Source organism: Microcaecilia unicolor, chromosome 11 (assembly GCF_901765095.1).
Source record: "Microcaecilia unicolor chromosome 11, aMicUni1.1, whole genome shotgun sequence".
NCBI classification, from domain to species: Eukaryota; Metazoa; Chordata; class Amphibia; order Gymnophiona; family Siphonopidae; genus Microcaecilia; species Microcaecilia unicolor.
In genome coordinates, this window is record NC_044041.1 from 43400223 (window position 1) to 43425865 (window position 25643).

Genomic DNA, 25643 nt, shown 5'->3' on the forward strand with positions numbered 1-25643 from the left:
GTGATTCCCAAATGTTTTTCTATGGCGGAAGCCCTAAAATTGATTTTTCATACACCAAGGAATCCCCTCCTCCTCCTCCCTACCATGACACAAGGAGCTCCCTCCCACTTCTCCTGGAACCACATGTAGCCCCCACCCCCACCCCCTGGGCCTACTGTATTTGTTGTGGTTTTCTAGTGACAGTCATTCGAGACTGTTGTGGGAGGTCCTGGCAGATAGGGGCATGTTTACTAATGGATGTTAGGATTAGTTAACATGGATTTTCACATGTTAACTGCAAATCTAGCACTTTTCCTTTTGAAGGTGTTTTTTAAGCAGATCATATGCTAATGTAGTCATTTAGCACACACAAAAATTGCTAGAATTTAATGTGGGAGCCCTTAGCAACTGCTTTGTAGGAGACACTAAGATGGGCATTTTCGATAGAATGTCTAAATCAGAATTTGGACGTTTTACAAAAACATCCAAATTCTGAACAAGAAAGAAGGTCATTTTCGAAAAAGATAGATGTCTTGTCTTTTGTGTTTGAATATGCTATGGATGTCTTGTGATGTGGACGTCCTTTTTTTTGGGTCCATTTTTGAACAAAAGACGTCCAAATGCAAGAGGTCCAAAACAGAGGAGTGGCTTAATGTTTAGTGCAATGGGCTTTGATCCTGGCAACATGGGTTCAATTCCCACTGCTGCTCCTTGTGACTTTGGGCAAGTCAAATGCACAAGGGGCATTTTTGGATATGATATCTGTCTGAATTTGGACATTTTTTGTAAAACGTCCAAAATCAGAACAGGAAAAGTCATTAAAAAAGTATCTTTTCCTTTTGAAAATGCTGTTTGGAAAAACGTTTTGTGATTTGGGGGAGTAAGTGGTCATCTGGTCATTTGGGGCACCTCTTGTGTGGCGTAGAGGAGTAGCCTAGTCGTTAGTGCAGCAGACTTTGATCCTGGGGAAGTGGGTTCAATTCCCACTGCATCTATTCATTATGAAAACAGGTCTAGCTCAAAACGTCTACCTTTTAGTCTTGGACATTTTTGTTTTGTTCCATTATGGCCGAAAGACGTCTAAGTCTTAGGAACGCCCAAGTCTTGCCTTGAACGCACCCCTGACACCCCCCCCTTGAGATTTAGACGTCCTTCTGAAGGACTTCAGAGAAAGACGTCTAAAAATAGGTTTCGAAAATACTGATTTGGACATCTTTGTGAGATAAATGTAAGCTCTTTGAGCAAGGACTGTCTTCTGTGTGTGGTGTACAGCGCTGCGTATGCCTTGTAGCGCTATAGAAATAAGTAGATAGATAAACGTCAAAATGCAGACTTATGTTACTTTTTGGACGTTTTTCTCTTTTGAAAATGAGCCTGTGAGTGATGTAGCTTTAACTCAGCTGTTATCCAGTTACTGCGTGTTACTTATAATGCGCTGACAGGATAATGTTTCCATGCCCATGCCACACATTCTTCTAGAAATATTTCTCTAACAAACATGCTAACAGGTATAGTACTGCAGAATGCCTTAATGCTTTCTTGAGGTACCCCTGGTAGCACGCATTAAAGGGATTAATGCCCTTCAGTAAACATGCCCCATAACTTGTCAGTTATCAAGAAGAAATTTGCATCTCCTAAGCAGCTGGATCCTTTTTCTAACGTAGATTATCTCTTTATCACTCGGTTCTGATAACACATAAGGGTAAAGAAGGATTCATCAAAAATCTGGGTATTTAGCTTGGACAGCTTTTCTGTTTTACAAGAAGCTCAAATTGGAATTGAGAAGTGAATACAGGCGTCAAATTTCTTCACTTCATTCTGTTATAAACTGAGTTGGGGAATGAATAAGAGGTCTTGATGGTCCATGATAAGACTCAAATTAATGTCAAGAAAGGTCATATTGTAAGTAGATACTGTGAAAAATTGCATTTCTTTTCAAATAATTTTCAGCAGTGTGTTTAGTCTGAATGCTGATGAATTAGCTCTCTGATTTTTTTTTTCCCCCCTGAGGTATGCACGGGGAGAAAGGCCTGGAGTCGATGATACAGTTTGATTTCTATTCCTTTCTTGGGGAAAAACGTATTTATTTAACTGTCTGCTTGCTTTCTGGGCATTCTTGTTTTAAGCTCTGCAGTGACGAACGTGTTAAGATTTAGGAGTGATGCAGAGCGATCACAGGGAGCTGAGTAGCAGTCTGGAAGACACATGAGTGATGGCAGAAGCCTATATTTTTTTATATACAAGAGTAAGTAGGGGATGACACAATGAATCCAGCAGGCGGGTAGATGTGTTTTCATCTACCTGTCTGCTGGGGTCATTGGGGCTGATAATTAGACCACGGGAGGGAGCTTGGCTAACTCTGTTGGTCAGCCCGGATATTCAATGCCAGGCTGTTTCCGGTGACCGGAATTGAATATGTTTATTTTTAGCCGATGTAAAGTTTAACCGGCTAAGTCGATATTCAGAGATAACCGGTTAACTTTAAACTGGCTAAAGATATACCAGCTCTTTAAGCAGCTTGATTTGGCCATTTACAATAGCTGGATATGAATTGAATATCTGGGGATAGCCAGCTATATTGCACGAAGTGGCCGGTTATCTCCTAGGCGCTAACCAGGAATATTCAGCATGGAATAACCGGCTATTCTCCTGCTGAATATCACCAGATAGCTGGTTAAGTGCCATTTCACCGGCCAGGTGCTGTTCCTGGCCGGTTAAATGGTTTTGACTATTGGGGGTGGGAGAGAGAGATTGTATCATCCCCTACTTCCTCTTGTAGATTGTGGACTTCTCGTAGGGGCTTGTTTCCAGTTTTTTTTGGTGATTGTGGTTAGAAGTCTACATTTATCATGCAGAATTTGGCAAGAAACAGCTGAAAGATGAGGGGAGACGGCAGGGTTGGTTCCCCAAATGGAAGGGGAAGTCATTGTTCATATGAGGGCTGTACTGAATATTCATATTTGATTCAATTCAGCCCCGAATACATTATTCGTATTTGGATGAATAATGATTTAAATTCAAATATGAATAATCCAGGCATCTCCTGTGCTAAATCCTACTGAAAAAAAAACCCACTTGATCTCTGATTTCACATTGCTTCTTTTATTGTTTTAGCTCAGTTCCCATTATTTGTATTCAGCCGAATAGTAAAATATGCTATTTCGGTTCAGTTCTAGTTCATATAACTGGAAGAAGGAGATCCATGCAGCTGGAAGAGGATGAGGACAGCAGGGTTAGCCATGGGGCCAGAATAGCAGTGTAGACTAGAAGGAAGCTTTTATATTGTACCATAATAGAGGAGGAAGCAATGGGGATGGAGGCTGGGCAGGTGAAGGAGAGACAGAGTTTGGAAATAAGCATGGGATGGTGGGGTTTAAAGAAGAAAGAGCTAGGGCGTGGGGGGGGGGGGGGGGGGGGGGGGCAGCCAGCATTTGTAGGGCCCTGTGCAGAACAGTTTGGTGCAGTTCAGCATCTCCCTCCCCAGTCTCCCATCCACCTTAAAATTTGTCTCTTTCCTTCTTTGGTTGGCAGTGGCAGCTACCCAGCTTGTGACATGCTCCAGAGCCTTCCTTCTGACATGTTCCAACCCTTCTGATGCAACTTCTGATTTCAGTATGGGAGGAATGGGTCAGAGGGCAGACTCTGGAGTGGGTCACAAGCAGCATGTGTCAATCACTTTTGCTGCTGGCCACATCTAATGACAAATTTTAAGTTAGACGGAGGATTGAGTGAGATGCTAAACCATGTGGGGGGGGGGGGGGGAGCAGAGGGAGAAATGCCTCTGGGCTGAGGACAGTAGCACTAGCAGCGGCTAAGAAACTGGGGGGAAGGAGGGTATACCCCCTCTTGCCCACCTCTTCCATAGGGCTCCTAGAAGCTCATGGCCCTGTGCAGCTGCCCCTGTCATCCATTCTTACGGTCAGTGGAAGGGAGCTGAGCCTGGGGCGGGAGGAGGGCAGAGAGCAAGCTGGGTGATTGAAGGCGAGGTGTAAGGGTCAAGCCTAGGGAGAAGGCAGTGTTTAAAGCTTGGAAGGGAGGAGACTGACCGTAGGATGTACTTTTACAGTACTCGAGTGGTTCTGCACAAAACATAAAAAATTCAGTATCTTGGTTTAATAGCTTTTTCTATACTGCTCAGAGAGTGAGTACATCACATTATTTTCACAAGTAAACTATTATGCAGAATTTTGAAGTCTTCTGAAATACTGTGTGCAGAAATATGTTTTTCTTTCTTTCTTTCTTTTTTTGCACAGAATTCCTCCAGGAGTATGTTTGTTTTTCTTTTGTTGGACTACTGATAATTGCAGATGTTTCTTTTCTTTCTGGGTATAGAAGCAGCTGTGTACAGCCATTTCTCTTTCTGTAGTGTTCTAGCAGTCACATCAGTGGTAGAGAGAATTGAATTCTTTGTGGTCTATGATACTGGGAGGCGGTTCCATTCCTTTTGAGCTTTTAAAAAGAACTAAGGGGGTCTTTTACTAAAGATAAGCTTGAGTTATCTGCAGCAGGGCCCATAGGAATAAAGTGGGCCCTGCTGCAGAAAACTCAAGCTAATCTTTAGTAAAAGACCCCCCCCCCCCCCCCATTGTATTTAATCTTACCAAGTTCTGTAGTTCTCCTTCCCCTGATTGGAGTAAAACCTAAAACAGAGTGATTTCTCCACCTACCCTCCTCTCATCCTTCCCGTTCATATTAATTGATTTGATTTGCTTACTTTATTTATTTTTTGTCTATTAGATTGTAAGCTCTTTGAGCAGGGACTGTCTTTCTTCTATGTTTGTGCAGCGCTGCGTACGCCTTGCAGCGCTATAGAAATGCTAAATAGTAGTAGTAGTAGCAGATAGACCCGCATAAATAGCAGGTCTGTCTTTGGCTGCTATAACTTAAAGGCATTTATTTTACAGGTGCGCTGAAAAATGATTCTGCGCGCGCCCAAAACCCACGCCTACACTACCGCAAGCCATTGTTCAGCGCACCTTAGTAAAAGAACCCCCCCCCCCGGGGTCTTTTTCACTGATGAAGCTTTTAATGATCACTTTTTAAAGATTCTGTGCCATGTATTTTCTGAAGAAATGTTTGCCTAAATTCTCAGCTCATTCTTGTACAAATTGTAAATGATCTAAGAACGCAGTCTTTCGAGTCAGGAACCGCTTGCAAGCTAACATGGAACTACCCGTCTCTCTTCCAGGCAGGCTGGATGATGTGGAATTGGTTAGTGAGCTCCCTGGCTACAGGTGCATCTGTGGTTTTGTATGATGGGTCACCCCTTGTCCCTTCACCTAACGTGCTTTGGAATTTGGTGGATAGATTGGGGTAAGTAAAGAAGATCCTCATTAGAACAGAAAACAGAATATCTTCCATTGAATTTTTGCTGAAAAGTGGCATGTTTTGATTTCACTAATATGCCCATAGCTGTTTGAACCTCAGGTTTCCTTTTGAATGGAACTGGTTGGGTTCCTATAGGTCAGAAAAATCATTGTTGGGAAAAGAAGGCAGATGGTAAGGAAATTGGGAAGTAAAATGAAAGATTTCACCCTCCTAGGAAGCAATGATGAAATGCACACTGTGGCACTTTAGTTCTGTAGAGCTGAAGCTTACAACAAAGATAGGTAGTAGCAGTAATATTAATGCACAGACTCAAGAGTCTTTTCTATGGCAGAACATAAGCTCTGCATTGGTTCCTGGTTAGGGTTACCATATGTCCGGATTTTCCCGGACGTGTCCTCTTTTTGAGGACATGTCTGGGCGTCCGGACGGGTTTTGCCAGTCCGCCTGTTTGTCCGGATTTCTGGACAATTGGGTGGGTGGGCGGCGAGCCTATCCTAGCCTCCCCTTCCCTTACTTACTAGCTACTGCCCTGGTGGTTTAGGAAAGAGCCCCCTCTTTCCTGCCCAGAGCGCTGCCCTTGCCCTGCATCCTGTTGCTTTGACGGTCTCGGGATTCAAAATGGCCGCCGAGACGTCAACTCTCGGCGGCCATTTTGAATCCAGAGACCGTCACAGCAACAGGATGCAGGGCAAGGACAGAGCTCCGGGCAGGAAAGAGGGGGCTCTTTCCTGCCTCGAAGAGGTCACTAGACCACCAGGGCAGTAGATAGTAAGAGGAGGGGAGGTGACGGGGGGGGGGGGGCAGAGGAGGGGAATATGTGACCTGGGGGGAGGGGAGGGGAATATGTGACAGGGGGTGGGATGAGGATGTGAAAGGGGCGGGATAGGGGGCGGGACATTGGTCCTCTTTTTGAGAGGACAAAATATGGTAACCCTACTCCTGGTACTCTTGAGGACGCCTGTGTTTCTGTTGCTGGTGGTGTGGTTTTGATTTAACCTGCTGGCATATAGACTGAAAGGTGAAGGTACAGATCTGATGAAAGAACCTTTTCATGTTCTCATCTCTCATTACATCGTTCACCACCTTTCCCGCCTCTCTTCGACTGTAATCGTGTTGGAGGCTGTCACTTAACATTCTGTTGCTTGGCTGTTAGATTAATGGCGTCGTATGTTACCTAGCAGACAAATGAAGCCCCTGAGAATTATTTCAGGTTGAGTAATGTAATCAGCTAATGTTGATAAATGAAAGGGCCGTACCATGTTGATTACTGCTGGCAAAGATTTACTTATTCCAAATTGAAAGACAACCATAATTTTACTCCCTGTTCTAACCCGCACCTCTACGAACCTTACATATGCTTTCCACCTTCTCTCATTCCTTCCTCCTCAACAAAAACTGAAATAAAAAAAATCTGTTAGTGCTGAATGTTAGGATAATATAATGATTTGTGATTGCTTTTGCATATGATTTGATAGGAGCACCCACTCTCCCACTGGGTTCCTGAGTAGCATTTCTGATGAGGTGTAGGATGCTGCTGCTGCTTTGCCAGGGAAGTCAGTGCCAGCCGTGAAGATTCAAGGTTTCTAGTATTGGGTTGGAGTGGCATGATCCAGCATCAGTGAGGGATTTTATCCTTTGTTAATGGCACCTTTTAAGGGGCATTTTGTTTCTGTTTCCTCACCTGAAGGTCCAAGTTATGGGCATCTACATGGTTGGCGTGCGTTAAAAACACTAGCGCACCTGTAGTGCAAATTAGTAAACAGGGCCCTTGGTCCCAACCTGAAGAAAAAAAAATCTTTTAAGGCAGTGATTCCCAAACCTGGTCCTGGAGGCACCCCAGCCAGTCAGGTTTTCAGGATACCCACAATGAACATTCATGAGAAAGATTTGCATGCAGTGGAGGTTGTGCATGCAAATTTCTCTCATGAATATTCATTGTGGGGATCCTGAAAACCTGACTGGCTGGGCTGTCTCCAGGACCAGGTTTGGGAACCACTGGACTAAGGTGTTAACTTGGAATTCAGATGTCAATGTGGAATCTAAAATTACTCCCAATGCTCGGGATTCTTTTAAGTGCTAGTAAAGTTTCTGTTGGGCCCAAGCTAATGATTGAAGTTATGATTAAAAGCTCATAACGAAACCATACTATCTTTGGGGTAGATAGTTGGCCTTCATTATTCCTGGATGTTCAGTGCTTGGCCATGTCCCTGGTCCAGTATTGACTGTCTGGGCTTATGTGGCTGGGTAATATATAGCCGTTAAAGTGCAATATTCAGCACTTAGGGACTTTTTACAAAATGACGGTAAGCCCAATGCAGGCTTCGCATATAATCCGGAGCTACCACCCAATTAACATGGACGCCGGTAGTTCCAGGCCCAGTGTGTACCATTTTCTGTGCTAAGGAAAATCAGCCCGTATTTGTTAGCATGGCGCTAACACGGCGGTAATCGGTTAATGGTTACCCCCCACGGGGTTAGCGCAGGAGCCCTTACCGCCACCTCAGTGGGTGGCGGTAAGTGCTCCCCTCCGCATGACCATGCGGTAAGAGCAATCTTACCGCATGGCCATGGTTATTTGCAGCCTTTTTTTTTTTTTTTTTACCCACTGCGGTTAAAAGGGCTGCAGTGCATGGCAAAAATGGCCCCCGTCGCTAGCGCAGGGACCTCTTTACCTCAGTTTGGTAAAAGGACCCCTTAACCAGTACGATGAACCATATAAAGATAGAACAGTGTTTTATGCACTCCTGGGATTATCGTAGCCAGTTAAATGCTGAATATCGGCATTTAACCAGCTGCGTGCCAACCACCCTTAGAATGCCCACAAAATAAGCGATTTTGGCTTAGGTGCTAACCAGGCATTTTCAGCAGCACTATACGGTTAGCCCTGGACAAGCAATGTAAATAGCCAGTAGCTGTTACTGGTTGTTCAAATCACTTTGGGGCCCTTTTACTAAGCTGCGTAGGCGCCTACGCGTGCCCAGCGCATGCCAGGTCAGAACTACCGCACAGCCCGAGCAGGAATTTCATTTTTTACGCGCACTGGAAATTTCCGGCTTGTGGTGCTAACAGCCATTGTGCGTGTGCTGACGATTACTGCCCGGTTAACGCGTGAGACCTTACCACTAAGTCAGTGATTGGCGGATAAGGTCTCAGGTAGGGTTACCATATGGCTCCAGAAAAAGGAGGACACATTGATCCAGTCCAGGTTTTGCTTCCATTGAAAGCAGTGGAAGTAAAACCCAGACTGGCTCAATCTGTCCTCTTTTTTTTCTGGAGCCATATAGTAACCCTAGTCTCAGGCCCAAAATGGACGTGCGTCAATTTTCATTTTGCCGCACGTCCATTTTTGGCCCCCCCAAAAAAGGCCTTTTTTTTTTTTTTTTTTTTTTGCAGGTGCGCTCAAAAATGAACCTGCACACGCCCAATACACGCGTCTACACCAGCGCAGGCCACTTTTCAGCGCACCTTAGTAAAAGGACCCCAAAATTGACCTCTTGTTTTCAATTTATTGAACTTCAAAAGACGCCTTTGAGTCCAGTGCTTTACTCTGTCAGTGTTGTCTTTTTTTACTGTATCCAACGATGGCAAGGTATTGTCCAGCATAGGTATCGGTACAGAAAGATCGTCTGCATAAGATAAAGTTTGAATTCCCTGGTCTCTCAGTGATGCCTGCTTGGACCTTTGATGAGAAGTAGGACCTTCTTTACTTAGGTTTGTTCTGCTGGGGATGTTAAGTAGCATCAGCTTATAAGAGCATTACACGTGGTATCTTTTCAGAAGTATAATAACTGGCAACTGCATTTTCTAAAGAACTTTTATTTGGCTAACACAGCTACATTAAGATAACGTGAAAACAGGTGTGGATAAAATAATTCAAGGTCTGCAGTCATGTTGATTTAAGAATTTGCCACATTTCAAAGACTGAAAAGTCTCTACGTTGACTTTTAAAAAAACTGGCATAAAATGGAGTCCCTGTTTTTTGTCAGTAAGTGGGGAAACTGGTTGACTCTGTTTCAGAATTACTATCCTTGGGACCGGTGCTAAATGGCTGGCAGTGTTGGAAGAGAAGAACCTGAGACCCTGTGAGTGATTCTTTGTCGGCTTGGTACTGTATCTAGTTGAAGAAAACCCATCACTTTTTTTGGTCTTCTGTTCACAGGTTTTCTCCAAGTTTGTCTCAAGTTCTGTATTTTAGGATGAAATTTCAGCATAGTGGAAACCGTTCTCTTGCACAGGGGCCTCTTATAGTCCCTGAGCAGCAGTGATACAAAGAGACTTGAGTTTTATACGGTGGACTGTAATTATTAGATGCAGAAAAGAACAGTTTGCTATTACATACACGATTTAGACAAAAGGTTGCTACAGCAAGAACCTACCTAACCCTTCACTACCTCAATTGCGAAGGTATAAGATACAAATCTTCACATTCCACCAGCCTCTCCTTTATAGGCACACAGCTTTGGAACTTACTACCCAAAGACCTGAAACTCACAGAAAACTCACAGAAAAAAAACCTGAAAACACATATTTTCAAGAAGTCTTTCCCCCCCCTCCGGATCTGCCTAATCCCACACCACCATACGTCACAAAAAGTTCAGAAATGGAAAACAATAATATTAACCTCTCTCACAATATGCTAATATATCAACCTAAACTTCTATTGTACTTCCGTATTATGTACTAGACTTCTACAAATCTAAATTTTGTAACCGCCTTTTTAGCAATATGTAAGCCACAATGAACCTGCCCTATGGTGGGAAAATGTGGGATACAAATGCAATAAATAAAATAAATAAATGTTACCCCAAGTTAGGCACTGGTGCTTAAGAACATAAGCCATAGTGGGTCAGACCTATGGTCCATCTAGCCCAGTATCCTGCTTCTAACAGTGGCCAATCCAGGTCACAAGTACGATCCCTGTTATGCAAAGAGGACACTGCGTTCGGAGCGACTTTTATAGAATTCTAGCTTAGGGGCCCTTTTACAAAGCGGCGGTAAACCCACTGCAGGTGAATCTGGAGCTACCGCCATCCCAACGTGGGTGCTGGTGGTAGTTGGGCCCCCCCCCAGCACGTGGCATTTCCAGTGCTAGCGGAAATATTCAAAAACTATTTCCGCAGGTGCTGACCCGGCGGTACTCGGGCAGCACCGTGTGCTACCCGTACTGCCGGGTTAGTGCAGGAGTTCTTACCGCACCTCAGTGGGTGGCGGTAAGTGCTGCCCGCCCCCCCCCCCCCCCCCCCCCCCCCCCCTGGTAAGTGAAATCTTACCGCATGCCCAATTTTTTTTCAGCCTTTTTTTTTACCTGTTGCAGTAAAATGGGCCTCGGCATGCAGCAAAAAACAGCATCTGCTGCTAGCACAGTGCCCCTTTTTACCACAGCTTGGTAAAAGGACCCCCTTTAGTTCTCATTTCACGCCTAACTTTGGATGTGAATGCTACACCTGCCAAAAGCTGCTGTAAGTGCTCATGGCCAACCAGGGGCGTAGCTACATGGGGCCATGTAGATTTGGCTCTGGCCCTCCTGCCGCCAACCCCTTTGACCCCGCCGCCAACCCTCCCTCGCCATCGCCGTCGGGTACCTTTGCTGGCGGGGGTCCCCAACCCCCGCCAGCCGAAGTCCTCTTCTCCGGCGCGACCGCATTGCTGATCTGCAAGGGCAGGCTTCTGTTTCTGCACGTACATGCAGGACGTCAGACTCACAGAAACAAAAGCCTGCCCTTGCAGATCAGCAATGCGGCCGCGCCGGAGAAGAGGACTTCGGCTGGTGGGGGTTGGGGACCCCCGCCAGCAAAGGTACCAGGCAGTGGGGGAGGGTTGGCGCTGGGGGAGGGGGGGTCAAAGGTGGTGGTGGTGGCGGTGGGGAGGTAAAAAATGGAGGGGGGTAAAAATGGGGGGGGGGGGGGTCGGCGGCGCCAGGGAGAGCTAAAATGTGCCCCCTCACCTCGGGCTCTGGACCCTCCTCCCGCTGAAGTCTGGCTACGTCCCTGTGCCCAACTGATTGAAATTATGTATTTTATAGTGTGGTGCCTAAATTCTGGGAATGCTCCTGATCCGCCCATGCCTCTCCCATGACCACACTCCCTTTTGAGTTGCGAGCTATGACATTTAGGCACATGTTATAGGATAGGATGTAGGGCAGATCCCACTCCTAATTACTGCCAATCAAGTGCTTGTGAACACCAATTATTGATAGCACTTAATTGACTAGTTTACGTGTGGATCTGGGATCTGCACCCATCTTTGGGCTACTTATACAGACCCTGGAGTTATACTTCCCTCTTACCCTGTTTCTAATTTTAAAAATGATGTGTGTTTGGCTCTTTGCAGAGTCTGTGAATTTGTTGATATGGCTTGTTACATTTTGGGGTGATTTTTAAAAAGCCCTTCTAGGTACAAAGACTGTGTCCAGACCCATAGATCTTCTATCTAGTTTATAAAGACTTCTCATGAATATCTTCCCTTTGACAACTGGCACTACAAAGGAAACATTTGTTCCCCCCCCTCCCCCCCCGTGGGCAGGTTTTGGCTGGAAAATAACATACTTAAGGCCCTGTTTGACTAAGCAGTTATAGTGGGTGTTAGCCTGCTAATGGCTACTATGCGTTAAACCCAGCCAACGTGGTAAAAATCCCACTCTAGCTGCTTATCATTGGTACGGACAGGTCATGAGGAGAGATGAGGTGTGTCCAGCCCTGACAGTTAGTGTATGGAACTTTACTGCGCACAATACCGCTGCTCCATGTGTTATATGAAAGCCACCTGATCTCTTCCCCCCCTCCCATCAAAGCTCAACATCAAGCTCCCCCTTTCCCCTTGAAAACCCTCCAGTACCTACTGGGAGGTTCCCTGATGTGTAAGAACAGGAGTGATCCCTAGTCGTTTGTCTTCTCTGGCACAAGTTCAAAATGGTGGCTATAACCCCCTACAGGTAGTCTTGTGGTACTACTGCTAGGGGTAAATCTGCCAAATAAGCAAAACTACTGCTAGGCGACAAAGTAACCGTTTTGAACCTAGTACCAGAGAGGGCAGGAGTGGATGGGGTTTACTTCTACCCTTACGTGCTAGACAGCAGTGGGGGTAGGGATACAGGTTTCTGCAAGAGGGATTGGTTGACTTGGCATTTTACTTATGGGGCCGTGGTACATTTCCTGCCAATGCCTTTACCATGTGGTAACTGTCTGCCCAGTGTGGTGAATGCAGGGCAGATGCCATGATCTCGACATTTACTGCATAGGTTATACACTTACTGCATCTTAAGTTTTTTGCAGTGAAAGTGTGGTAAATGCAAAACCTTACTGCACTTTACAAAACAGGCGCCTTAGATTTGAAAATACAGTCTAGACATGCTGTTTACCAGTCATGTCCTAACCATGCATCCCAGAAATGTCTCCCCTTGACCTCCTAATAATGCACACACTATGGAATCCTGCAGATACTTTTAGCCAGACTGAGAGAAGGCCCATTGCAGACAGTCGGTTTATTCAAGCGAGTCGCTGTTTTGCCTGGGTAAATGGCGTTGAAAATTATCTTTAACATAAATGGAATTTATGAGTTCCGATTTCCTGGCACCATTTAAATGTCAAGCCAAAAAATGAACACTGATCAATCTCTTATTTTGATGTAATTATTTTCAGGTGAAACCAATAATCTTCAGACACTGCATACCATCCTTTCTACCGGATCCCCTTTAAAACCGCAGAGCTATGAATATGTCTATAATTCTATAAAGAGCAGTGTCCTGCTGGGCTCCATCTCGGGTAAGTGCTTGTTGTGCATTTTGGTTTTGAAGTGGTTTACCTGTCCCAGGAAAGTGTCAGCGGCACATGAGGAACAATCCCTGGTGTGGTGGGGAGAAAAAAAGAACAGATCTTGTGCTTTTGGGAAGGCAGATGGGGAGGACACCGTGAATCTCAGCCTCCACACATCATTAAGGGCCCTGTTTACTAAGCCGTGCTATAGGCGCGCTATTTTTAGCTTGCGCTGAGAATTAGCACACGCTAACGCTAGAGACACCCGTAGGCAGGGGCATAGCTACGTGGGGCTACGGGGGTCTGGGCCCCCGTAGATTTGGCCCTGGACCCCCCTGCCCAAGACCCTCTCGACCTCCCCCCCCACCGTCAACCTGCCGCCAACCCGCCATCGCCGTCTGCTACCTTTGCTGGCGGGGGACCCCAACCCCCGCCAGCCAAGGCCCTCTTCTTCCTTTGTTCTGTTTCTGAGTCTGACGTCCTGCATGTACAACGTGCAGGACGTTAGACTCACAGAAACAGAATGAAGCCCTGCAAATCGCAAGGCTTTGTTCTGTTTCTGTGAGTCTGACGTCCTGCACATACAACATGCAGGAGGTCAGACACAGAAACAGAACGAAGGAAGAAGAGGACCTCGGCTGGTGGGGGTTGGGGTCCCTCGCCAGCAATGGTAGGCGATGGCGGGGGAGGAATGGCGGTAGGAGGGGGAGTCGAGAGGGTCGTCGGCGGGGGGGGGGGGGGGTCAAAGTTGTTGTTGGTGGTGGCGGCGGTGACGAGGGGTATCGGCAATGGCAGGGGGGGGGGGCTCGGCAATGGCAGAGGGGGTCTAAAATGTGCCCCATCACCTCCAGCTCTGGAGCCCCCTTCTGCCAAAGTCTGGCTACGCCCCTACCCATAGGAATATATGGGTGTCTCTAGCGTTTAGCCCGCGCTAAAAACGCTAGCGCACCTTAGTAAACAGAGCCATAAACGTGATGGGGTAAGGAGGTTCAGCAGTGAATAGTGCTGTAATATACTATGGTGTAAGTTGTTGCTGTTCTCCCCTCCCCCCCCCCCCCCCAGTTGGGTGCCTGAATGCACATATACTTTAGGGGCCCTCTTACCAAACTGCAGTAAAAAGTAGCTTTGGTGCATGGGAATGAACTGCATAAGGGCACGCTAAGGCCATTTTTATATTTCAATAATTTTATTGATGACAATTCAAAATAAACACACTCAAAAATGAGCCCTTGGGGATAAAGATTGTATTTACGGGTCCCAAGTTGCCAGAAAAGCCCTTCTCCTTCGGGGGGGGGGGGGGGGGGGGGGGGGGGGGGGAGGGGGGGAGGATCCAACCATTCTGCGCTCCATCAGCAAGAGATCATGTAATTTATTTCACCAATACCAAAACTCTTGAGGAGAGTCACTCTTCCACACACCCAGAATGAGCCACTCGCCCAATATACAAGCCTTGTGCACCAACAATTGAGCTCCTCTACTTGCTACAGCTAATAATTTGTACTTATCCAGGATTATTCCAAGAGGGGGAAATGAGATTCTCATCCCCAACAGCGCCTCCAAAAGGCCGACTAAGGCCATTTTTAATGCTGGAGTAAAATGGCTGGTTTTCTGACTATTTCCGTAATGGCCATTCGCCACTGTTCACAGCATGTAGTTATTAGCATGTGAGTGCCCCTACTACCTCCTATTTTGTAGGCGGTAGGGACTCATGCGCTCAAGCTGTGCTAAACTCTCTGCCCCCCTGTGCCCCCCAAAAATGATATTTTTTTTAATCATGTGGGTAATGCGTTCACATGGCAAAATTACTGTGGGTCGCCTCAGTGCACCCCGTGGTACACTATTTGTTTTGCTGTGGGAAGCATGTGTTGCTGCTTACTGTAGCTTTGCAAGAGGGCGTCTTAGTCTGGGCAAACCCAGCACATGCATTGGGCCGGTTAGGTGGATTTTCAACCTAATGCTTCCTGACAGGCTTGGGGTAGCCCACATCTCCTTTCTGTCCAAGGACCCTCAGCTGCTCCTGATGAAGGTCAGTGAGAGGGGAAAGGGGGGAGGAGAAGTAGAGGGCATTTGCCTGCACTATGTCCAAAATTCTGGCCACACAGAATTCTTGTGGCCCTAAATTCTGTGCCGTTTTGGCGGCGCTGAAATGGCGACAGCGCCAAAAGCTCACAAACCCGGACCTGTGTGGATGTGGTTTCCTTTTAAACAACTGGAGTTATTTTCTGTTTCTGTTATTTTTTTATTGTACACTACTGTGTTCTTGTGTAAAGCCAATCAGTGTAATAAGTCAACACTGTCAAATATAAACTGTCTGATGCTTAATGCGCACAGCTTATACGGTAAGTTGCACACATTGTTTGCCGCACTTAGATGGGCTCATTTGTGCCTGCAACGGACCTGCGTAAGTGACATATAATCATATTTTCAAAGCACTTAGCCTTCCAAAGTTCCATAGGTTTCTATGGAACTTTGGAAGGCTAAGTGCTTTGAAAATATGCCTCTATAGTAACATAGTAGATGACGGCAGAAAAAGACCTGCATGGTCCATCCAGTCTGCCCAACAAGATAAACTCATATGTGCTACTTTTTGTGTATACCTTACCTTGATTTGTATCTGCCATTGTCAGGGCACAGACCATGTAAGTCTTCCCAGCACTAGCCCCGCCTCCCCCCACCGGCTCTGCCACCCAATCTCGGCTAAGCTTCTGAGGATCCCTTCCTTCTGAACAGGATTCCTTTATGTTTATCCCACGCATGTTTGAATTCCGTTACCGTTTTCATCACTAATGTGGGTGTTCTGGGCACCCTAGTTCTGTTATAGGGTAAGGCATCAGGACACTGGCAAGGAGGTAGCCACCTCTAGAACTGCTGCCACTACTTATCATTTCTATAGTGCTACTAGATGTATGCAGTGCTGATAGTACATTACAAACATGTCTATCCAGATCTTTTTATGTTTCAAGCAATTTTATTGAAATTTTTACTATTCCTATAAACATACTGAAACAATGCATGAAAAACATCTATACTGAAGCATAAGTACATCTCCTAACCCCCCCCCCCCATCTCCTACCCCCACATGTCAAAGCAACCCACCCCCTCTTCTCACTCTGCATAATTAACTCCAACCCCTCTCCCATGACATATACTGTTATACCCCCTGAATCATCCCACCCTCCCCCGTACCCAGGGATGTGCTGGTAAATTGTTAACAGGGGGCTATCTCTCACTAGCAAAGTAAAAGAGAATTCAGGAGGGGCCCAAGCCCACATTTTGGGATCCATTTTTTAAAGTAGCCATGGAGAACCGGCTCCCAAAATTCTTAAAAACTTAACAAACGTCTCTCGAGAGCCTGCTCCAGCACACCACTGCCCGTACCTTATCATAGTCCAGGGGACGAACAAACGATGACTATAGGCAACAACAGAGCTGGATGGGTACAGGTCAAAACGTAGTCAAAATAAGGCTTCGGCCAAGCAGCGTCAATGACTGCATCCAGATGCTCTTAATTTAATACAGGTATCTTTGAAATAGCCACATTTCGGGCTTAGTAATTCATTCTCTTTAGCGCTCGGTGCAATTTTGATGTCTTTATGGCGCTATACAAGTAAATGTGCACATCATTCATCTTATGCCTGGGACAACTTTGTAGCACATAGCCAGGCATCCTCACATCTGTGCTATATTGTAGTACAAAACTTCTAAAAATCTGCTGTTCCTCATTCCATCCTACCTGTGATCTGGGCTCAAAAAGTGAAAAATATACCAACATTTTTTCCTCCTTCTGTAGGTGGCACAGATATAATTTCCTGTTTTATGGGTCAGAATGTGACGATTCCAGTGTACAGAGGAGAGATTCAGGCCCGCAACCTTGGAATGGCAGTGGAGGCATGGAACAATGCAGGTGCACACCACCAGGCTATTTGGCCTTATTGAACGTGCTGGTCAAATTGATGTAGATTTGGAGGAAGTTGTGTTTAATTTGATTTCATTTGGCTGTTTAGCCTCTTCTGGGCATCTAGTGCAGTCTGATCCTGCTAGAACAGGTCTAAAATTGGAGATTCCGTGGGCTGATGGAATATTATTTGCCTCGAGTCCTTTACCATATCCTTCCGCCAGGCTGGCACAGTGGCAACAGTTCTGAGGCTGAGACACGTGGTACCAGTTGCACCCATGAGCTGGAGAACCGGTGTCATTGTTAGCTCTGCCTTCTAAGGGCTGTAGTCACCACCTCCACTTTCTCGGCCCCTGTTGTCCAGAGGTGCAGGGACTATACCAGGGACTCTCCTGCACTGAGTTGTCCAGTTGATAGGTTTCTTCAAGTGTGCAAGACTAAAAAGAAATCCTCATGTTAACAAGTAGAGTTTTGAGACTGAAGCTGAAAAAGATTTTTATTGTGAGTACCTATTGTTGGCTCAGAGTGGTGGGCACAGGCCCACCCAGCAGCAGCACACTTGTGAAGTGGCTGGTGGGGATTCCCAAGCCCTGCCAGCTGAAAACTCCTGACATCTCTCCCTCCTTTCCCCTGCAGGCAATCTGATGTCTTTCATTTCGCTCTGCCCCCCCAGAACCTTCCCTCTGACATGGTCCGCCTATGTTGAAAACAGGAAGCTGTGTAAGAAGGAAAGCTCTGGGGCCAATATAGCAATTTGTTTTGAGTTGCTGCCAGCGAAGAACTGAAGTGTTTAAAAGGTCCATGGGAGGGGGAAGGGTCCTGAGATACAAGATTGCCAGGGGAGTGGGTGGGGAAGATGCTGGGCTGGAGGTGGAGTTCTTGTGTCCACTCTCTTTGGGCTCAGGGCCATCCAGATTTGAGTGTGTGGCTACGCTACTGCCTCAGGGACTCTCGGATACCAAATGTTCACACCTCTTGTGAGCAGGTACATTACCATAGCTTTTTTATTATTTTTTTATTGTTGTACTGGGCATCTGTTAGATGTGTTTTTGTCATGTGATGCTCAGTGTGTATGTCTCAAGAGGGGTTTTGAAGGAAGACCTCATCTCCTCAGTGGGAACGTCTGAGGCAGGAGTACAAACTTAGTCTCAGAAAAGTGAACCTGTGTTCACAAACTAATATTCTATTTCAGCCCACCTTTCCAGATTTTACTACTTTAAAAAAAGCACTTATACCTTGAGTAAAAAGTGCACTAGGGCATGATGTGAATGTGGGAAAGAGATGAGCGGTATTCAGTCCTTGACCTGGTTTATTGAGAAGTGTGATCCATGAGCATGTTGAAAGTAGTATTATAACAAGTCATAGAGGCACATGAGCTAAAACACAGTTTGGTTCCTGCTTGTTTAAAACACATCTCTTCTGATTTGGGGTATTTTTTTTTTGTTTGTTTTACCTATTCATTCTTTGTGCACACATTGTACATATATGCTAGAACATTTTTTAAGCAACTAAATCGATTATATGTTCACTAATGTATAGCTAACAAAAAGCAGGTAGGCAAGCGGTCTGCTAGTCATGTTCAGAGGTGTGGGACAGATGGAGTTGCAATTTACAATGTATAAAATATTCATGTACATGAATATATTACACACAGACATTTATGCCTACTCCTGAACTGGGATAAATATCTGAGTTCTAATCAAGGCACCACTTTTTCCACTTCCCCCTAGTATTTTGTAAAGGCACGTAGGCACCCAGTCGGCCTTCGCATAGAGGTGATCTGCTAGGGGTATGCATTTGTGAGTGTGGATTTATCCCCCTGTTTACTAAGCCGTGTGCTAATGCCGACACAACCCATTCATTTTGAATACTCTGTGTCGGCAATGCTGCCCAGCTGCCACTAATGCGGCTTAGTAAACATGGGGGGGGTTAGTTTTTTGGGCATCTAAAAATTCAGAGTGCGCACAAATCATGTGTACAAGCATACATCTACAAAGGAAGACAACTGTGAACTGTGGAGTGGAGGAGTGGCCTAGTGGTTAGAGCACCAGTCTTGAAATCCAGAGGTGGCCAGTTCAAATCCCACTGCTGCTCCTAGTGATCTTGGGCAAGTCACTTAACCCTCCATTGCCTCAGGTACACACTTAGATTGTGAGCCCTTCTGGGACAGAGAAATATCCAGAGTACGTGAATGTAACTCACCTTGAGCTACTCCTGAAAAAAGGTGTGAGCAAAATCCAAAAAATAAAATAAATAAAACTGTGTCAAGTAGATAAAATTTTAAGAAGAATATATTTAGTCAATCAAGTTAAAATAACACCTGACACAGCTGTGTTTCGCCCTGCATGGGCTGCATCAGGGGCACAAACTTAACCTTATGGTGTTAGCGATTCACATTATCATGAGGCATGCTGCCTGCACAGAGATTCCCCTAAAGTTTGGATGTCGTGTAATGCCTTATGGTGATGTGAATCTTCCTGTTTGTGCCCCTGAATCAGTCCATGCAGAGCGAAACATGGCTGTGTTGGGGGATATTTTAACTTGATCAACTAAATAAATTCTTCTTAAGATTTTATCTACTTGTAACCATGTCTGCCTCTACAGTTTCCTTCCTTAATTTGTAGGTGTGCACTTTGAAATTTTAGATACCCCCCTGTACTGCTATGGATTTACAGCCTGTCTCACTGACACAGACTACTCAATAATTACCGTGGATTATTTTGGATTTGTATTAGATAAATGAAACCTTTATTAGAGGTGCTAAATTCTACAATGATTAAGGCATATACAATGATTAGAAACAACCATAAGCAATCATTACATCACTGGTCTCTACATCTAAGCAATGCTAAGAGTTCTTAGACCAGGAAAGGAAGCAATACATACACTATACGTACAACATCACTGGTCCTTACATCATCCAGGCTCTTAACATCAGCTGGGGAGCCCGTTACAGCAAAAGCCAGGAGCTTTTTAGACCAGGAACAGATCCTCTGCGCAGTACGTACGTTACTCACAGATAAGCTCCCGATTTCACTGAAAGAAACTCCCCTTTTTATTAGGCTCAGAACTCATGCTCAGAGCTAGGGAAAATTACAGAATGCTTCTCTGTTTAGGTAAACAAGCCATACTGTGGGAACTTGGTTACGTGCTCTCCAAGTCCAGGTGGCCAAGCTGGGCCTGGAAAACAAGTGCCATTCTCCCCTTCACATACCAAATTAATTAGAGCTGTGTCTTATCTTCTGCATTCCAGCTTATTTTCACATAATCAAAGTTAAACAATCATTTTTAAGCAGAATTACTTCTAATCAACAATACAGACCCCGAGTGCACTGGTCGGTCAAGACAGAGCTGAAAAACAATCTTTAAAATTCACTTGTATTACACCCCCTCCCAAAAAAACATAAACAAACTGAATGTGCACTCACAAATGCATACCCCTACCAGATCACCTCTGTGCAATGGCCAAGTGGGTACCTGTGTGCCTTTTTAAAATACTAAGGGGGAAGTGGCAAAGGTTGTGCCTCGATTTGAAACTCAAGACATTTATCCTGGTTCAGGAGCAGGCATAAATGTCTGTGTATAATGTATTCATGTACATGCATATTTTCTACATTGTAAATTTGTGACTACATTTGCCCTTCGCCATGGAACATGCCTGCCAGTGTGTTACATAAAACGGAGCCTTCTTGGCACCGCACATACTTTAATGGGTGTAGCCCCTGAAGTAATTTTAATAAAAGCTCTTTAACGTGTGAAAAAATCCTTTATAAAATTACTTGACCTAAGGATTAACTATCTGTGAGACATGCTGTACACTCGGGTGTTCCTTTTTCTCAGATACTTGACTATCTAAACTCCCTTGCTTAATTTAATTTAATTTGTTTAATTTGTGCTAATCCTTCACCTTGGCTCAATCTTAGTGTCTGCCTTGTATGGCACTGTATCTGGTCATTGTGCTATTCATGCATTGGGAACTGGTGGCTCAGTGGCAAGTGCAGTTCCTGGGTCAGGTCATCTGCTTCCTGGGTTGGCCAGGGCTGGGGATGCTTTAGAAGCAGTGTTCTTAGTCCTTGCACAATGGCGACACCTGCTGGCTGGGTTGAGTCCCCTGATTGTAGAATTGCAGAAGCTCCCAGCTGAGGGCTGGCACTGTGCGAGCTAAAATAAACTTTGAGGTGGATATAAAATATTGGGGGAAGGGAGTTACCCCCAACCAATTTCAATTGAAGTGCTACCATAGCCAGTAGAGACTGGATTTGATTGATATGGAAGCTGCTGAACCCAAAGCCAAAGAAAAATCTTGTTATCAGGGTGTGAGTGCTGAGGATAGCTTTATCTATATTAAAATTGTAGATGTTTTTGATTTTATAAAGTTGAACATCCCCTGGAATCTATATGTAGTGCTTAAAATTGCGTGCGCAATTTAATTGAGTAATGAGCCAACTGGTACCAATAATTGGGTACTAAACAATCAATTATTGGCTCTAATTGGCAACAATTTGGATTTGCGCATATATCTTGCTAAGCGCTATTCTATAAAGATGTGTGCGCAAATCTTTTTATAGGCAACTGGAAAAAAAGGAGAGTGGCCATGGGAGGGGCCTAGGCCGATCAGGGGTGTTCACTAAAGATGCGCGCAGTATTAGAGAATTTGGGGGATGCGCGTCTATTTTACGTGCGAGGATTTACATCGGGTTTCAATTGGCGTAAATTCTCATGCCAGAGCTGGGCATGGGTCCTGGCACTACACACTGTTCTGTAAATGGTGCCCATTTATAGAACGCTCGGCATGCATTTTTTCGGCACCCAAATTTGAGCGCCATTTTCTGAATCTATCCCATGTGTCTACTCCACCTCTGCGATGGCCCTCTTCTCTCGTGAAAATGTTATTGTCTCATGTAAGGATTGCACCCTGCTCTGCTTTTGGTTTTAAAACAAAGAAATGTGTGTCCTGCTTTGATATCTAGGTGAATAAATGATTGTGCTACTGTGATTTAAATACAGGTAAGCCAGTGTGGGGGGAAAGCGGCGAGCTGGTCTGTACAAAACCGATCCCTTGTCAGCCCACGCACTTTTGGAACGACGAGAACGGAAACAAGTATCGGAAAGCGTATTTCTCCAAATTCCCAGGTATGGAACTGTTCGTAGGTTATCACAGGGGCGTAGCCAGACAACAGATTTTGGGTGGGCCTAGGCAAGAAGTGGGTGGGTGGGCACCAAGTGTTCTCCCCCCCCCACCACCCAAAAAATATCTCAGCTGGCGGGAAAACGCTTCTTTCCACCTTGGCAGCCTGCAGCAGGTATGCGCTGAAAACTGAGCAGGCTCAGGTGCCAGTATCATGGAGAGTAGTGTTTTCGTTACCATCAGGGGGAAGTCTTCAGCTGGCCGAGCTTGGGATCCCCACCAGCTACCACTAAACGTGTGCTACTGTTGGGTGGGCCTGAGCCCTAAATGGGTGGGGCCCGGCACACCCAGGCCCACCTGTGGCTGCGCCACTGGGTTATCAGAACCAACCAGGCATACAGAAGCAGTTTAATTTAGGAATTTATGAGCAGACCTGTGGAAGTGGTGGGCGAGATGTCTCCAGATGACCTACAGAAAAAACACGTGCTGTATGGGAGCTGAAATTCATTTTTGAACGTTTTGTGTTAAGCAGTAGAACTAGTATGGTGTGTGTGTGTTGTAAGGAGGACATTCAGTCTAACTTCCCTCCCTCCCTCCCTTTTTAAAAAAAATAAAAATAAAAGCTTATAGCCTGATCTAGGGCCATTGGCTTTCATGGCAGATGGCTGCCAGAGATAGATATGAATCATAATCGTAGGCAGAGCTCATCTGTCTTCAAAATCAGACCATGAAGTAATTGCAAAATGACAAGCAGTGAGATAAAAAGGTTTCTGAGTAGGCATTCTTTATGTAAGTTCACTCCACCTCCACTTCTCAGATTTCAGTCTTTAAGTTTTTAAGTGTATCCTACATTTGAAGCGAGGCTATTCCTTTGAAATTCTCTTTCCCCTGTCATTTTGTTTTATTTTCTGAGCAGTCTTGAGTGCTGCTGTTTTCAGAATTGATTATTTTATAAATTTTCCTTTGTGTCAAATAGTCACTTTCTCCACCTGCTGGTATCAAGGTACAGTTTGCACCAGCCAGAGGGAGCCTAAAATCAAAAGATTTTGATGACTTTGCTCTGGCTTCTAGATACAAGCTTGTTGACTGAAAAAGACATTGTAGAGGCTGTCCTGTTAATTACACCCTCTCCAGCTCTTGCATTTGTACAGGATTCCTTTCTTTCTTATGCCTGGATTATTACAAAGGTTGGTGGTAAGACATAGGGGCATGGAAGGGGGTAGTGGTGGATTAAATATGGAGTCTTGGATGCTTTTCCACCCAGAACAAGGAAGATAAATGAAATGGATTGGAGAAAGAGCAATAACTTACAAGTTCTCCAGCTCTCATGGAGCAGCGTCTCCAAATAGGTTAATTCTGTGCATACCATAACAGTAATGAACCTCACTCCTAACTGGGGTGATATGGAGTATTGTCACTGAACGCTTATCACTCACCTGGGGTTATCTGTCTCTGCAGCCACTTGGGGGAGGAGGGGTCTGCGCTCAGCACTGCTCAGGTTCGCCTGCACCTGCTGCTCGTGCTCTACACTAGCACCCTCCTCCCACTGACTGGGTCCCAACTGCCTCTGGGCGAGTCTTCCGTCTCAAGTTATCCCCGGTGATTTCTAGGTTACTGGGGCCACACTCCCAGTGGTCTCACAGTTCCTAGAAAGCACTTACAAACCCAACACACAAACCACCAGGATTCTTAGTCAGTCCAGACAGGCAGAGTCAATAAACTAAAAAAAGGTTTATTGTCATAAAGATATTATTTATTTATTTATTTATTTATTACATTTGTACCCCGCGCTTTCCCCACACATGGCAGGCTCAATGCGGTTTACATAGTAACATTGAACAGTGAACCATAAAAACAGATGGAACAAAAACAGCACACAATAACAGGTAACTGAATATGGATCAATATTAACATTTAGTCACTACCTGAATAGTGCCTGGGGAGTACAGGAAATATAGCTGCTCACAGTTTACAGATTATAACTGCTCACAGGGTCTCAGTGAAGATATATTTCTCTCTCCTCTCCTTGGCTGAGGCTGGAGAAAAATCCAGTATTTCCAGATTGGATTTGAACTCCTGGGCCAATCAGAGCCCAGAACAGCACATTTTAAAAGTGTACTGCAGGTTACTTCTCTCTGTGCTAAACTAAAGAAGGAGCATTCACTTCCTGCCACAGCTTTACAGCAAGAAAACACCACCTGCTGGCCAATAAGAGAAATACGCTTCAAGAAATAATACAGTTTAGTAGGCTTAAAAACCTACTGTTTTGTCACAAGTATGATCTCAGTTTCTCAAATTTCCTGCTGAGGCTCACCAAAATACCTGCCTTGTGGCTAAAGAGAGTTTCTACTGCAGTTCATAAGTTCTAACATGTATAGGCCTCTTATCAAGGTGTGCTTGAAAATTCCTTTTAGTCAGGTCTATGGCAGCCAAAATGATCATTCTTCTGAGGGGGGTGGGGGGGGGGGGGGAGCTTATGGTTTCTAAGGTTTTTCAGATAAAACACATGGAGGCATATTTTCAAAGCACTTTGGGAGGCTAAGTTCCATAGGTTTCTATGGAACTTTGGGAGGCTAAGTGCTTTGAAAATGAGCTTGATGGTGTCTCAGCCCTGATTTTCAGAGAGATTGTAGCCATTTGAACCTTATGATTAGCAACCCAGGTACGCTTGGGGGTATAAATTCAATAAATGACACTAAAATTTAGGTAATACTAAAAAGCATAGAAACTGAAACCACTAATAACACAAAAGTATCTTATGGTAAAAACTTTTTTTGATTAAAGTGTAATGTGCTCAGACCCTGCAACCTTCCATACCACCATTGTTGCACATTGTTAGTATGTCAGCGATTTGATATATATATATATATATATATATATATATATATAGACAGCATTTTTGATTGCTTATCTGCATGTAGAACATCTCATTCCAGATTGTGTTGCCGTCATCAGCTTCTATTGATCCAATGTTTGGTGAAGGTCCACTTGAACTTCCACAATTAATCCCAAGACTTATGCAAATCAATTATAAGCAATGTCTTTCCAAAGCTACCGGGAAGGAAAACCTTTGTGATTTTTTTTTTTAGGTTTCACTTTGGTGCACGTATTTGGAATTGAAGGTTTTCCTTCCCCGGTAGCTTTGGAGTGACATTGCTCGTAACTGTTTTGCATGATAATTGGATTAATTGTGGAAGTTCAAGTGGACCTTCACCATACATTGTGTTGACGTCATGACCTTCTATTGATGGTGCTGTTAAAACTTCAATAAAATAAAGCACGACTCAACACGACCCTGTGTTTCGGCCAACCAGCCTGCATCAGGAGTCCATTGCTGTTACTGGGAACACCAAGTTCAGTGTGCACAAAAAAAAACAAAACGCTGCCAGTCTCCTAATAAATAGCAACTTACTGAAGCTGCTTGCGTAAACGAAGTCACTAGTTGAAGTATAGTGATGATCTCTGGTTCTCAGGGAACACAAATGCAAAGTCAAACATTTTGTAAACAGTTTAAAGTTTGGCCTTTTACTGCTCCCTTTGATTGTAAACATAAGATTTTATT

At 44.8% G+C, this 25643-nt stretch overlaps 1 protein-coding gene across 1 annotated transcript in view; it reads left to right on the plus strand.

Annotated features, from left to right (window-relative positions):
- The window catches only part of AACS (acetoacetyl-CoA synthetase), a 138314-nt gene that overhangs the window by 91410 nt on the left and 21261 nt on the right, over positions 1 to 25643 (plus strand). Inside the window, exons 10-14 of the mRNA XM_030219363.1 lie at positions 5172 to 5292; positions 9325 to 9389; positions 12945 to 13067; positions 16849 to 16962; positions 21961 to 22086. Coding sequence (XP_030075223.1) covers positions 5172 to 5292; positions 9325 to 9389; positions 12945 to 13067; positions 16849 to 16962; positions 21961 to 22086 — 549 coding nt within the window. The remainder of the gene's footprint in view (positions 1 to 5171; positions 5293 to 9324; positions 9390 to 12944; positions 13068 to 16848; positions 16963 to 21960; positions 22087 to 25643) is intronic.